Source organism: Mustelus asterias, chromosome 10 (assembly GCF_964213995.1).
Source record: "Mustelus asterias chromosome 10, sMusAst1.hap1.1, whole genome shotgun sequence".
NCBI classification, from domain to species: Eukaryota; Metazoa; Chordata; class Chondrichthyes; order Carcharhiniformes; family Triakidae; genus Mustelus; species Mustelus asterias.
In genome coordinates, this window is record NC_135810.1 from 86,168,770 (window position 1) to 86,183,777 (window position 15,008).

At 44.4% G+C, this 15,008-nt stretch overlaps 1 protein-coding gene across 3 annotated transcripts in view; it reads right to left on the reverse strand.

Moving 5' to 3' along the window:
- The window catches only part of micu2 (mitochondrial calcium uptake 2), a 443,854-nt gene that overhangs the window by 100,368 nt on the left and 328,478 nt on the right, over positions 1–15,008 (reverse strand). For all 3 annotated transcript variants that reach the window (XM_078222127.1, XM_078222128.1, XM_078222129.1), the window contains 2 exons: positions 14,208–14,239; positions 5,174–5,249 (listed from right to left, as the gene is read on the reverse strand). In XM_078222127.1, coding sequence (XP_078078253.1) covers positions 5,174–5,249; positions 14,208–14,239 — 108 coding nt within the window. The remainder of the gene's footprint in view (positions 1–5,173; positions 5,250–14,207; positions 14,240–15,008) is intronic.

Sequence of the window (15,008 nt, forward strand, 5' to 3'; positions counted from 1 at the left end):
CTTCACCCATGCCCTCCAGGTGAGCCTAAAACGTTTTAACCTTGCATGGCCTACCGCTATGTCTAGGATGCATATCAGGAGGCGGTCAGCTATGTTCTGTGCCCATGGTGCCCTTGGTGGGCACTGACAGCCGCTGTCACCACTTCTCAGGCTGATTTGGCGGCCCGACCCCTGGGTCACCGACCACCTCAGGGGAAGAAGATGGCCCTCCTCTTCTCCACAGCGTCCAGCAGCCATCCCAACTCTCCCTCCATAAATCAAAGAGCTGCTCCACGAGGTGCCATCTTCCTGACGTGACTGGCTGTGAGTGCATTGTTAGCATTTAAATTACAGCTCCCTCTGCTTAACTGCACACAACTGTGGCCACTTTGGGCAAGTCACGCGCCAGGAGCCTCCAGGACGGCAGGATTCGCATGGAGACTCTTTCATTGCACTGCGTATCGAAAGGTTGCGATGCAGAACGCATCTAAGAGGCCGACGCCATCCTCTTTTCTCACTTGGAAAACGCTGTGCTGAGTTTCTGGAAAGTATTTTCTCTCGCCTGAGTTTACTCCCGAGTCCGGAGTGCAAAGCTTGCCTTCAAAGAGCACAATTGGATAACATTTTGGAACATAGCTATCCCTTGATAAATTTAAGTGGTAACTTAGTAAAATTTGCATGAAACAGCTGAAAATGAGTTTATCACAAAATAAGCATTTTAAATCACAGCACCAAACCTCCTCCTCTGAATAAAAGCAAATTACTGTGGATGCTGGAATCTGAAACCAAAAGAGAAAATGCTGGAAAATCTGTAAATAGACCCGTTGAGATTTTCCAGCATTTTCTCTTTTGGTTTCCTCCTCTGAATAACCTGTTTTTGAATGATTGAAAATGATTTTCAAAGAATATTCAGGACTATTTTCTATTTAGATTGGAATACAGCGATCATTTCCTCAGTAAATCTAAAATGAATTCATTCAAAACATGTCGAGTACCTGAAAACCCTTTAAACCCAGAAGATCCAGTTTAATTTCTGTTTCCTCCTGGAAGGCCTGAGTGCAATTAGTGCAAACTCCCAATGGGGGTTAAGTCAACCCAGGGGCAAAGCCACTTCTGTGGGTGGGGCCTACTTCTAGCATGGTGCTTTCTGAAACTTAGCGCAAAAGATCACAGAATTGAGAATTAAAATCAGCATTCCGTGTTTAGTGGGTTGTAAAAGCTCATTGCAGGAGGAGAAGTCAGGAAGTCAGGGAATTCTCCAGGTGACAGAATTCAAAAGGGGAAACAGGAGACAATTGGAAACAAGGCGATTAGAAAATATTGGAAACATTTCGCGGACCAGTTAACATCTGTGGAGGGAACAGGTCAGTGAATGTTTCAGGTGTAGATCTTTCATTATTTCTTCTGTCATTTGCTTGTCCTCCCCACCAATGCTGATTGAGCTGCCTAGAATTTCTAATGTTTTGTTTTTGTTGCAGGTTTGCAGAATGTGCAACTTGTTAGCCTTCTGTTGACAGTGCAATATCTTTTTCTTTGCAACAGAGTAAGAATGCAGGGAAATATAGGATAGAGAGTTTAGTAATTAATTGCCAAGGAGCCATCGCGGTTTGATCATATTGTAGTAGAATAGAATTCATAAAATCCCTACGGTGCAAAAGAAGGCCATTTGGCCCATCGAGTCTTCTCCGACCACAATCCCACCCAGGCCCTATTCCCGTAACCCCACATATTTACCCTGTTAATCCCCCGACACTAGGTTCAATTTAGCATGGCCAATCAAGCTACCCGCAAATCTTTGGACCATGGGAGGAAACCCACGCAGACACGGGGAGAATGTGCAAACTCCACACAGACAGTGACCCAATGCCGGAATTGAACCCGAGTCCCTGGTGATGTGAGGCAGCAGTGCTAACCAATGTGCCACCGTGCTGCCCACAACTGTACAACTGTAATGGCTGTACGGTTGTGGATTAGGGAACAACCTACTTTACGCCTTCCATGGAGTTTATTAGTAAGGTGGGACCACAAGATAATAGGGTTATGTTTGATCAGTTAGTGGTTACTTGTGGTTAACATGACCAGGTTGATGGTGTGACAGTGGTTCTGTGGCAACGTTTGAATGCAGCAAAGGGTAGGCACTTTCCATACGATGAAGAGGCATTTTGTGGGAGTTGACCTGCAGTTGTTGCACCTTTTAACATCCAGCTGACAGCAGGCCTCGAAATAAACTAGAACGAATTAATACCCCGATGAAATTCTAAAAACAGCAAAATCCAACGCCGGAATCATTGGGGAGAATTTTAAGAATGGCAAATGATCAGTGCTCACCATACCGAAGGTTGGCGCCTAACGCATGGCTGCCAACTCTCAAACTCCCACTGCCAGTTAATGCTCCTTGGGCATTGTTTGGCAGTAGGTGGGTCTGCCCTCGGAAGAAGACCCACCCAAGAGAGCTGTCAGCCTATCTGATTGGCCGACACCTCTTCAACCCAGCCAGATTCAGCACTGCAGTGGCCATAAGCAATTACTGCAACACTCTGCCTGGGACTAACAGCCGGGGGGCCTGGGGCAGGAGGGTAAGCGACGTCCGGGGAGGTGATCCAGAGAGGGGTGATTGCCATTCAGGAGGTAGACCAGGGGGTCCTGGAGCTTCAATGGCCTGGGGCGGGGGGCCAACACTGAGTGAGGAAAACACTTCAGAGTGAGGTGCTGACCCCCTTTTCACCTGAGATGAGGAATAGTGTAAATGTCACTTTCCCACCCTACCCATGTCTGCCAGCCTAAAAATTGAGGCTGGGCGGGACAAAGCCATTTATTGCCACCTAAGGGCCTTAATAGGTGCAGGGTGGGTTTCGTGGCTGCCCAAGCATGAAATTGCAGGTGAGTTCTTTGAGAGAATCGCATTCAAATTAGTGCTCCCCAACCTCTATAAGTTTGAAGAAATATGCTGTTCGGCCTATTAAGTCTGCTCTGCTGTTCAATAAGATCATGCTTGAAAAGACATGCTGGTCAGGTGCACTGGCCATGCTAAATTCTCCCTCAGTGTACCCGAACAGGTGCCAGAGTGTGGCAACTAGGGGATGTTCACAATAACTTCATTGCAGTGTCAATGAAAGCCTACTTGTGACACTAATAAATAAACTTTAACTTTACTTTGATCCGACTGCGGCCTTATCTTCCCTTTCCTGCCTGCCCCTCCCTCACCCATAATCCTTAACATGATTTCTTTGTAGATCCAAAATCTGTCCAATTCAGTCTTGAATATATTCAATGGTCCAGCCTCCACTATTTTCAGTGGAAGAGAATTCCTAACACCCATGATCCTCAGTAATCAATTTCCTCCTTAACTCCGCCTCAGGTGGGAGACCTCGTATTCTGAACCTGTGCCCTCTTGCTTTAGATTACCCACAAGGGAAAATATCCTGTCAAGTCCTCTCAGAATCTTATAGGTTTCAATAAGATCACCTTTCATTCTTCCAATGAGTATTGGTCCAAACTGCTCAACCTTTCCTCTTAAGATAACTCCTTCATCCCAGGAATCAGCCTAGTGAATATTCTCTGAACTGTTTCAAATGCAAGTATATCCCTCCTGAAGTGAGACTAGAACTGTATACATATTACTCAAGATGGAGTCTCACCAACACCCTGTACGGTTGTAGCAAGACTTCCCCAATTTAGACCACTTACAATAAAGGCTAACATTCTGTTTGCCTTCCTAATTATTTGCTGCATCTGTGGACTAACGTTTGGTGATTCCTGGACAATTCCAATACCACAGCATTCTACAGTCTCTCTCCATTTAAATATTTTTCTGCTTTTCTATTTTTTCTGCCAAAGTGGACTACCACAAATTTCCCCACATTATAGTCCATTTGCCAAATGTTTTGCTCACTCACTTAACCTAGGCGGCATGGCAGCACAGTGGTTAGCACTGCTGCCTCACAGCGCCAGAGTCCCGGGTTCAATTCCGGCCTCGGGTGACTGTGTGGAGTTTGCACATCCCCCCGTGTCTGCGTGGGTTTCCTCCAAGTGTTCCGGTTTCCTCCCACACTCCAAAGATGTGCAGGTTAGGTGGATTGGCCATGCTAAATTGCCCCTTAGTGTCCCAAGATGTATAGATTAGGGGGATTAACAGGGTAAACACTTGGGGTTACGGGGAATAGGTCTGGGTGGGATTGCCCCTTAGTGTCAGGGGGATTACGTGGGGTTACAAGGATAGGGCCTGGGTGGGATTGTTGTCGGTGCAGACTCCATGAGCTGAATGACCTCCTTCTGCACTGCAAGGATTCTATGAATCTATCTGTACCTTTCTGTAAACTTGTTGCATCCTCCTCACAAATTGCTTTCCTGCCTATCTTTGTATCATCAGCTAATCTGGCTACAATACAGTCAGTCCCTTCATCCATGCCATTAATATAAATGGCAAATAGTTGAAACCCCAACATTGATCCCTTTGACATCCAATGGCATTCCACACCAAATGTGTGCCAAAAGTGCTTAATTTGACTTGGGTTATCTTTTGCCTCATCAATAGAAATGTGAAATCAATTGTGTATACACTAGAATACCTGACCCTGAGTTTATTGAATTAAAATTTTAACAAAAGACAAATACCAGAGATTACGGTGTCTAAGTAGACCTGGTGTATAAGGTGACTTTCTTGACTCCAAATATCACGTTTTTGAAAATCTGCGGCATTTAATTCAATCTCCCTTTTCAGCCAGGGCGTTCTATATTTGCATTAGTAAGTAGCCTCAATTTTCCATCCCACCATTAATGTTTTACTTACCTGTACCTTTATACCTGGGTGCAAGGGGTCCAGCAGACAATATGGGCCGTCTTGCAAAGTGCAGTAGTTCAGGAGGTGCCCACACAGAGCAGACCCTGCCGGGGGGAGGTGGGGGTGACTGATAAGGATGGTGATTACCCAGATCGGTGGTTCACTTTTATACTCAGAATATAATTTGACCCCCGATTCTGGAGGGATTTTTTGAGGTTTCAATTTACACACCAATAAATAACTACAGCAAAAAGCACGCGAGAAGTAAATGCGCTCAATTTAACCGCAGCCAACTTTAAACATCAATTCATAGCCGTCTGCAAAAAGACTTGCTTGTCTTCATGATAAATCTTGAAGCACAGAACTCTGAGAGACTGGTTAAAGATAGAACATTTTCAAAACATTTAAACATACCGTTATCATCAAGCTCTCTGAAAAGATTTTTGCTTTGTTTCACAGTTGTAACTTGTGCCACCAATGCATCAACCTCCTGCAGAAAAAAGTTGAGTACAATTGAAAACACAAGAATCTTTAATATAATTATTATAGTCCTTTAAATACTTTTGCGTTTTTATTTGGAATCATTTTACAGACTACTGAAGGAATTCATTGAGCAGGAAAGGATAGGTAACTTGAATTTTTCTCATCTGACTAGGAGTTATGATGGGGAGTGGCTCAAGGGTTGAAACCTTGCTAACAATCTTGGTGTCATATTTGACCTCCAGATAAGCTTCCGACTGCACATTCATGCTGATACTCAGACTGCCTCCTTCCACCTCCTTATCACCATTTGACTCTGCTCCTGCCTTAGCTCACCTGCTCCTGAAACCCTCATTCATGCCTATGTCATCTCCGGATTTGACTATTCCAATCTGGCCACCCATATTCTACCCTCTGGGTATATTCTAATAAGCTGGTTAGGTGCATTGGCCATGCTAAATTCTCCCTCATTGTACCCAAACAGGCGCCGGAATGCGGCGGCTAGGGGATTTTCACAGTAACTTCATTGCAGTGTTAATGTAAACCTACTTGTGACACTAAGTTTAAGTTTATTTATTAGTGTCATAAGTAGGCTTACATTAACACTGCAATGAAGTTACTGTGAAATCCATAGTTGCCACACTCTGGCACCTATTCGGGTACACTGAGGGAGAATTTAGCATGCCCAATGCACCTAAGCAGCGTATTAGGGAGGAAACCGGAGCACCCAGAGGAAACCCACGCAGATACGGGGAGAATGTGCAGACTCCGCACTGACAGTGACCCAAGCCGGGAATCGAACCTGGGTCCCTGGCGCTGTGAGGCAGCAGTGCTAACCACTGTGCATCGTGCTGCCCACTAATAAATAAATTTAAACTTAAACTCTGTAAACTTGAGGTCTTCCAAAATTCGACTGCCTATGTTCTTACTACCATCAAGTCCTGTTTATTCATCATCCAGTGTTCGCTGAACTGTACTGGCCTCCAGTAATGCAACACTTTGGTTTTAAAATGCTTACCCTTGTTTTTCAAACTCCTCGCCCCTCTGTCTCAATAATCCCCGTAAGAAGTCTAACAACACCAGGTTAAAGTCCAACAGGTTTATTTGGTAGCAAACGCCACTAGCTTTCGGAACGTGCTGCTCCTTCGTCGGGTGGAGTGGGAGATCTGCTCACAAACAGGGCATACAGAGAGACATACTCAATTTACGGAATAGTGATTGGAATGCGAGTCTTTACAGCTAATCAAGTCTTAAAGGTACAGACAATGTGAGTGGAGAGAGCATTAAGCACAGGTTAAAGAGATGTGTATTGTCTCCAGACAGGACAGTTCTCTTCCTGTTGGGGAGCACTTCAGCGGTCGCGGGCATTCAGCCTCTGATCTTTGGGTAAGCGTTCTCCAAGGCGGCCTTCACGACACGCAACAGCGCAGAGTCGCTGAGCAGAGACTGATAGCCAGGTTCCGCACACATGAGGACGGCCTCAACCGGGATCTTGGGTTCACGTCACACCATCTGTAACCCCCACAACTTGCCTGGACTTGCAAAATCTGACTAGCTGTCCTGTCTGGATACAATACACATCTCTTTAACCTGTGCTTAATGCTCTCTCCACTCACATTGTCTGTACCTTTAAGACTTGATTAGCTGTAAAGACTCGCATTCCAATCATTATTCTGTAAATTGAGTTTGTGTCTCTGTATGCCCTGTTTGTGAGCAGATCTTCCACTCCACCTGACGAAGGAGCAGCACGCGCCAAAAGCTAGTGGCATTTGCTACCAAATAAACCTGTTGGACTTTAACCTGGTGTTGTTAGACTTCTTACTGTGTTTACCCCAGTCCAACGCCAGCATCTCCACATCATCAATAATCTCCTCCAGCTCCACAACCCCCCCCAAGAAATCTGTACTCATCCTGGATTTTAATTGCTCCAGCATTGATGGCTGTGCTTTCTGCTGCCCAAGTCCTATGCTGGGGAATTCCTTTCCTAAATTTCTACCCCTTTGACCAAGCATTTGGCCGTCTGCAGCAATATTGCCATATGTAGGTTGGTGCCAAATGTTGCTTTATAACACTCTTGTCAAGTGCCATGGGATGTTTTATTATTTTAAAGGCAGTGCTGTAGTGTTATTGTCAATAGACTAGTAAACCAGAGACACAGGACAATGCTCTGGGACCTGGGTGCAAATCCTAGCATGGCAGATGATAGAATTTGAATTCAATAAAAATCTGGAATTAAAAGTCTAACGGTGACCTTGAAAACATTGTCAATTGTTGCAAAATCTGTTTCATTAATGTCCTTTAGAGAAGGAATTCTGCCATCCTCACCTGGTCTGGCCTACATATTGACTCCAGAGCCACAGCAATGTGGTTGACTCTTAACTACCCTCTAAAATGGCCTAGCAAATCACTCACTTCAAGGGCAATTAGGGATGGACAACAAACGCTGGCCTTGCCAGCGATGCCCACGTCCCATGAAAAAATAAAGGAGGAAAACAAATGTAAGGACAAGTTGTTGTTGTAGTACAGCCACTACATCCTGCTGTCCTGCACTTGGTCTTCCAGCTGATTCACGTTTCCTACTGTGGGGGTTTTCCATGTTCTTATGCGGTTTCTTGCTGATTTCCAAGGAAAAGTGGCTGACATGCAGCCTCCAGGAGAGGGGCAGTCATGGACTACTGCTGTTGCCAATGGACAAGGGCAGCTAACCAGCTCGTTAGAATATACCCAGAGGGTAGAATATGGGAGACAGATTGGAACGCATTGGAATAGTCAAGTCTGGAGGTGACGAAGACATGAATGAGAGTTTCAGCAGTTTCAGACGAATGAGGGGGGGATCTCATAGAGACTTTTAAAATTATAACAGGGCTAGACAGGGTAGACGCAGGGAGGATATTCCCGATGGTGGGGGAGTCCAGAACTTGGGGTCACAGTCTGAGATTCCGGGTAGGCCATTTACGACGGGGGTGAGGAGATATTTCTTCACCCAAAGAGTGGTGAGCCTGTGGAATTCATTACCACAGGAAGTAGTTGATGCCAAAACATTGAATGTATTCAAGAGGCGGCAAGATATAGCACTTGGGGCGAATGGGATCAAAAGTTATGGGGTGAAAGCAGGATTAGGTTATTGAGTTGGACGATCAGCCATGATCGTGATGAATGGCAGAGCAGGAGTGAAGGGCCAAATAGTCTCCTCCTGCTCCTATCCTCTATGTTTCTATTTCCGATTGGTCCTGTGGAAACTATTACGCCGACAATATCAGTGTGATTTGGTTGGGTCAGTGCTGAGATCGAGGAATTTTAAAATGTAAGTTACTCCTAAATTTTTTAATGCTGGTTCAAAATCAATTCAGTCAAATCAGGTCCGGGTCCACAAACCTGTCATGTCCTTGGTTGAAGATTTTGCAGAATATGCCAGCGAGGGACAGTCTTTAAATTATGTTCATTTAAAAAATTCATTTATGGGACACGGGCGTCGCTGGCCGGTCAGCATTTATTTCCCATCCCTAGTTGCCGAGGGCAGTTGAGAGTCAACCACACATTGCTGTGGCTCTGGAGTCACATGTAGGCCAGACCAGGTAAGGAAGGCAGATTTCTTTCCCTAAAGGACATTAGTGAACCAGTTGGGTTTTTCCGACAATAGTTTCATGGTCATCAGTAGATTCTTAATTCCAGATATTTTTTATTGAATTCAAATTCCACCAGCTGCCATGGTGGGATTCGAACCGGGATCCCCAGAACATTAGCTGTATATGCACTAGATGACACATTTTAAAAGCTATTTGTATAATGGTTTTGGGCTAACGGTGGACAGACTTCTTCAAAGATTTTTGAAAACAAAGAGAGAGAGGGTCTCTCAGAGAGAAAGAAGGTTTCAGCTAGTGTGGTCAGGGGAGAGCGATGTGCTGCCTTTCTGTACCAGGCAGAATATGGGAGGGAATATGGTCTCTGGTCAAAGAGATGCATCCCGTGGCAATCTAAAGGTTCTGGAAGGTTCGCCCTGGCATAGCTATGTGGAAGGAATTGCCAGGAGTAGGCCTTACTGCTGGAAGTTGGTCAGGACTTCTCCGGAAACTGAGAGAAGTGCTTTCTGACGGCCACTCGACATTATGACTCGGAGAAATGAGGAAGAGCAAACCCAGTGGAAGCTGGCAGTGATCTTGGACTGGTTCCTGGAACCTGGATTACCAGTCCAGTGATCCTGGACTGGTAATAACAGCAACTTTGTGGACAGTAAGCAGTAAGTAGGTGGGTTTTGTTAAAAAGTTAAACGAATTTTCTGTAGTTTAGAATACCATTTGCTTACTAAGTAACATCAAGTCAATGTTGCTTTTAGTTAGTTGCAGTAATATTTCTTGTGGTGCAATTCCTTCCAGTCAGTCATTAGAAATTCCAACATCTTTGTAGTAAGTTAACAGTCTTTATGGGGATCTTAACAAGAGGCGGTTTGAGAGACTTGTTCAAAATCATGAAGAGTCCAGACAAAGTAGATAAAGAGAAACTGTCTCCCTTGGCAAAATGGTTGAGAACCAGAAGATACTGATACAAGCTGAGAGGCAACAGAACCAATGGTGACATGCTGCAAAACATTTTGCGTAGTGAGTGGTTAGATCTGAAAAGCACTGAGAGTGTGATGGAGGCAGGTTCGATTATGGCTTTCAAAAGGGAATTGGATAAGGATCTGAAAGAAAGAAAATTGCAGGGCTATTGAGAGAGGGAAAGAGAGCGGGAGCAGCTGTGTCACTCTTACATCGAGCTGGAACTGACACAATGGGCCCCCTTCGGCGCTGTAACCATTCAATGATTGTAAGCTGCAGCTCTGACTGGCAAGGTGGCAGCTGAAACGATCGGACAACAATTGTTGACTCAAATGTAATTGTAAATGTAAATTTTGGGCGGCACGGTAGCACAGCGGTTAGCACTGCTGCCTCACAGTGCCAGGGACCTGGGTTCGATTCCCGGCTTGGGTCACTGTCTGTGTGGAGTTTGCATGTTCTCCCCGTGTCTGCGTGGGTTTCCTCCGGGTCCTCTGGTTTCCTCCCATGGTCCGAAAGACGTGCTGGTTAGGTGCATTGGCCATGTTAAATTCTCCCCCAGTGTACCCGAACAGGCGCCGGAGTGTGGCAACTAGGGGATTTTCACAGTAACTTCACTCCAGCGTTAATGTAAGCCTAATTGTGATACTAATAAATAAACTTTAACTGGGAACCATCTTTAGGAAAAAATTCCAGAAGAATCAGGATACCAAATCAGACATGGGTTATATTAAGTTTAATCATCTGGAGGTTAAAATACTCATATATTCATTTTAATGACTAATTTACTGAGAAAATGAGTAAAAGGTTACAATTGGGACTAACTGAGCACAATCTGCTGCATATATCTTTCCTGTGCGTGGGTGGGGATACTCTGTTAGATATTAAATCGAGGGTACTCAGAAAATACAGAGTGCTCTCAGGTAGGTTGCCCAGAATTCTAGGTGGTGCCGTTAAAAAAACTGCCAAGTTGGGAGTTATTGTGGCTAATGGATTGGGCACGGCAGAAGTCACCTGAATGGATTTCTGCTTTCTATTGACAACCTGGTCAATGAACCCAAATTTGGAAGGTTCTTTTTAAAAAGATTCCAGCAATTCCTCTACCTATCCTCACAAAGCACTTTCCCCTTCGTTTGTTCCCCATGTTGGGCGAAGACATCAAGTACAATCACTCAATCAATAATTTTACCATATTAAGGCTCTGCCGAATGTTAGGCGGTATTATGTGCTTAGCGTCCTGGTTGAGATGGGACAGAAAAATAATACAGACCTCCATCAGTCTGACTACTTTATAAAATTATTATATTTCTCTGTTTTCCAAAGTGGACAATTGTTGGGCTGATAAAATGGCTCCAGCTGATCATATGTTAGCTTCTGGAAGTTTCTGAGCAGTTTGAAAGCAAACAAAGGCCAACATCTCACTTCTCCTGGAATCTATGTAACACTCTTTGCATTGCATAAACACTCTAGCCAAGCCAACACAATGGTCTCACAGACATGTGGTCTGCCCCAGCCAGCTATGAACAAAGCCAGCTGTTTGTGACTCCTATGCTGGAATTCTCCGGCCGTTCATGCCCTGCCGCCGCTGCCAGTGCAAATGGCAAATCAGCCAAATTTAAATTCACTGCAGTGGGACTGGAGAACCCCAGCTGTGGGCAGGGTCAGACAATCTGGCTCCTGGTATCGAATCTGGTGCTGATGGCCTAACCGTTACCTGTTCCAACACACAATGGTTTTCAACCGGGGACTTTGCTCAACAACCTGAAACCAGTGTCACATGACCAAGACTTGAGCTGTCTGAATTCCTTTAATTAACAAGTTGCTGGAAGTTAAAGGCAGTTACTGTTTGACCTCTGAGGAGAACAGGACTCCAGGCATCAGCCTGCGCTGCATACCATCTTACCATCAAGCTGGTGGCAGCAGAAAGAACTCCTCATCAAAACTACAAACTACCGGAACATTGGAATTTGTGCCTTCAAGACTAACTCAACTCCACATGCCACCTCCCCTGGCGAAAGTCTTATTTCAGGAAAGGTGGATCATCCTGCAACAGTCAACCTCCCCTCTGGAATAATACGTCCCGTTAGACTTTTGATTCTGCACTCTGGACACAAGTAAAGCCCTAACGTGTATTTTATTGTAGACAGGCCCTGAATCTCCTTCCTTTTCCTTACCCCTCTTTGTATTGCATGAGTGCAAAAGGGGCAGACATTGTGAAACTCCTCTCCTGAGTGCGTGTGTGTGTAAAAATAAACCAACCCCTTTTTATTTCATCTTACCTTGAGTTTGCTGTGCAAGTTACTCATAGAGGATTGGAACACTCCAAATTTAAGCGTTGGGGAAAATGTGGCACCACTTATAAAGGGGGAGAAATCAGAAATCAAAAATGTATTTCTGTTTATGGATGGGTAGTGAGAGGAGAAATAAAGGCTGTCTAAATTAACCCCACTCCTGCCTGTAACACTAGTCTGTCTAATGTAGTTCCAAATCAATTGACCCATGTGTAACTGCGGTCAACAGAAGCGTGACCACAATGAATCCAGTTACTTAATGCTGACAGTCACCGTACTTGGGACATGTCTTTATCTGCTGGAAGCAATCAGATATTAATTCTGTTCCACACTGCCAATGCATCAGCTATCAAAGTAAGAAGTTTAACAACACCAGGTTAAAGTCCAACAGGTTTATTTGGTAGCAAATAAACCTGTTGGACTTTAACCTGGTGTTGTTAAACTTCTTACTGTGTTTACCCCAGTCCAACGCCGGCATCTCCACATCAGCTATCAAAGACAGTGTTGAGAGTACCTATGAATATGGCCACTGGTTCCACCCTCCCAATCTAAACCCAAATTGATAGTAGAGAGACTGGAAGTTTCTGAAAAAAATTCATTTAAATGATTGTACTGCTTCACTTTTTCAATGATGTCAGCAGTTAGAAAGAAATAACTTATATTTATATATCACCTTTTACAATCCCAGTGTCCCAGTGCTTTACAATGAGCTACGTACCTTTTTTATGTTGTAGGAAATGTGGCAGTCAATTTGTTCACAGCAAACTCCCAATCTATTTTTTATTGATAAATATTTGCCAGGAGACCAGGGAGAAGGCCTCTGGTTTTCTTTGCAATTGCGCTACGGGAGCTTTAGGGTTGCCCGAGGTGGCAGGCAGAGTTTTGAAATATTTCCAGACAGGCCAAATTTTAAAGAGATATAATGGCATAAAAAAATAGTTCAATATTTCAGCAATTCTAATGTTCAACTGTTTGATCAATCATATTCAATTACTTGTCAAAACCCCACTTGCATCTGGTCAATGGGACTTAGGAGCAGGAATAGACCATTTGATCCTTTGAACCTGTTCCACCATTCAATAAAATTGTAGCTGATCTGGTTGTGGTGTCAGTTCCACTTTCCTGTCTGCCCTTCCACTCGACCCCCTCGTCTAATAAAAATCTATCTCACTGAGCCTCGAATCAGTTAAAAAACCCAGCCTCCTCTATCTTGCAGCTATATAAGACCCTCGTCAGACCCCACTTGGAATACTGTGCTCAGTTCTGGTCGCCTCACTATAGGAAGGATGTGGAAAAGATTGAAAGGGTGCAGAGGAGATTTACAAGGATGTTGCCTGGATTGAGTGGCATGCCTTATGAGGATAGGCTGAGGGAGCTCGGTCTTTTCTCCTTGGAGAGACGAAGGATGAGAGGAGACCTAATAGAGGTGTATAAGATGTTGAGAGGCATAGATCGGGTGGACTCTCAGAGGCTTTTTCCCAGGGTGGAAATGTCTGCTATGAGAGGACACAGGTTTAGGGTGCTGGGGGGGAGGTACAGGGGAGATGTTAGGGGTAAGTTTTTCACACAGAGGGTGGTGGGCGAGTGGAATCGGCTGCCGTCAGCGGTGGTGGAGGCGAACTCAATAGGGTCTTTTAAGAGACTCCTGGATGAGTACATGGAGCTTAATAGGATGGAGGGTTATAGGTAGGTCTAGAAGGTAGGGATGTGTTCGGCACAACTTGTAGGCCGAAGGGCCTGTTTGTGCTGTAGTTTTTCTATGTTTCTATCTTCTGGAGCAGTGAATTCCACATTCTAATGAGCTTCTGAGAGAAATAAATGATCTTCATCTCTTGTCTTAAAAGGGAGACCTCTTATTCTTAAACTACTGTATATCTCCATGTTCCAGTTTTCCCCAAAACAGGAATCACCCTCCCTATCCAGTCCCCTCAATATCTCACATATTTCAACACCTGATCACCTCTCATTTGTCTAAACTCCAATAGATACTGGCCTAACCTGTTCAACTTTTCTTCATAAGATGTGCCCTTCATCCCAGAAATCAGTCAAATGGTGATTGAAGTCCTGGAAGTATGCACCTTATTGATTTGATGGACAATAACGTTAAATAAAACCTGAATACAGTTGCCTCCATGCATGACTTACCTGCTTTGTTAATTGCCTTTTTTCTATTTTACCTGGGGATGAAATAAAATGAAATCATATTTAGCCAAATGTGTAAACATAAACATAGCAAAAAGAGAATAAACTACAAAGTAATGGTTAGCCTACAGAGAGGATATCCTAAAAAATATACGGCGTGCAGTTCTGACCTTGACCTGAGGAGAAGGTTGCAGTGTGCAAGCATCAAGAAAATAACGTCTAGATTTAGAGAAATCATCTGGAAACAACTGAATTAGTTTCTAGTTTCTATCTCATCACCTGCAGTAATGAGAGACGGATCTTCATCAGTTTAGTTTATTGATTAGTGTCAAAAGTAGGCTTACATTAACACTGCAATGAAGTTACTGTGAAAATCCACTAGTCGCCACACTCTGGCACCCGTTCGGGTACACTGAGGGAGAATTTAGCATGGCCAATGCACCTAACCAACACGTCTTTCGGACTATGGGAGGAAACCGGAGCACCTGGAGGAAACCACGCAGACATGGGGAGAACGTGCAGACTCCGCACAGACAGTGATCCGAGCTGGGAATTGAACTTGGGTCACTGGCGCTGTGAGGCAGCAGTGCCAACCACTGTGACACCGTACCGCCCAAGTTTATCGGTTAATACGAAATATTGCAGGCCACAAATAGGTTTCTTGCAATAAGAGCTGATGCAAGTTGGTGATCACTTTGTGTCTGATATTGTTAATGCTCCATTAAACCGAATAGCCAGTAGACTTAACCATCCCTTCTTTCAACAACATATTGTTTTTAAAATGTTATGCATATCCCACAATCT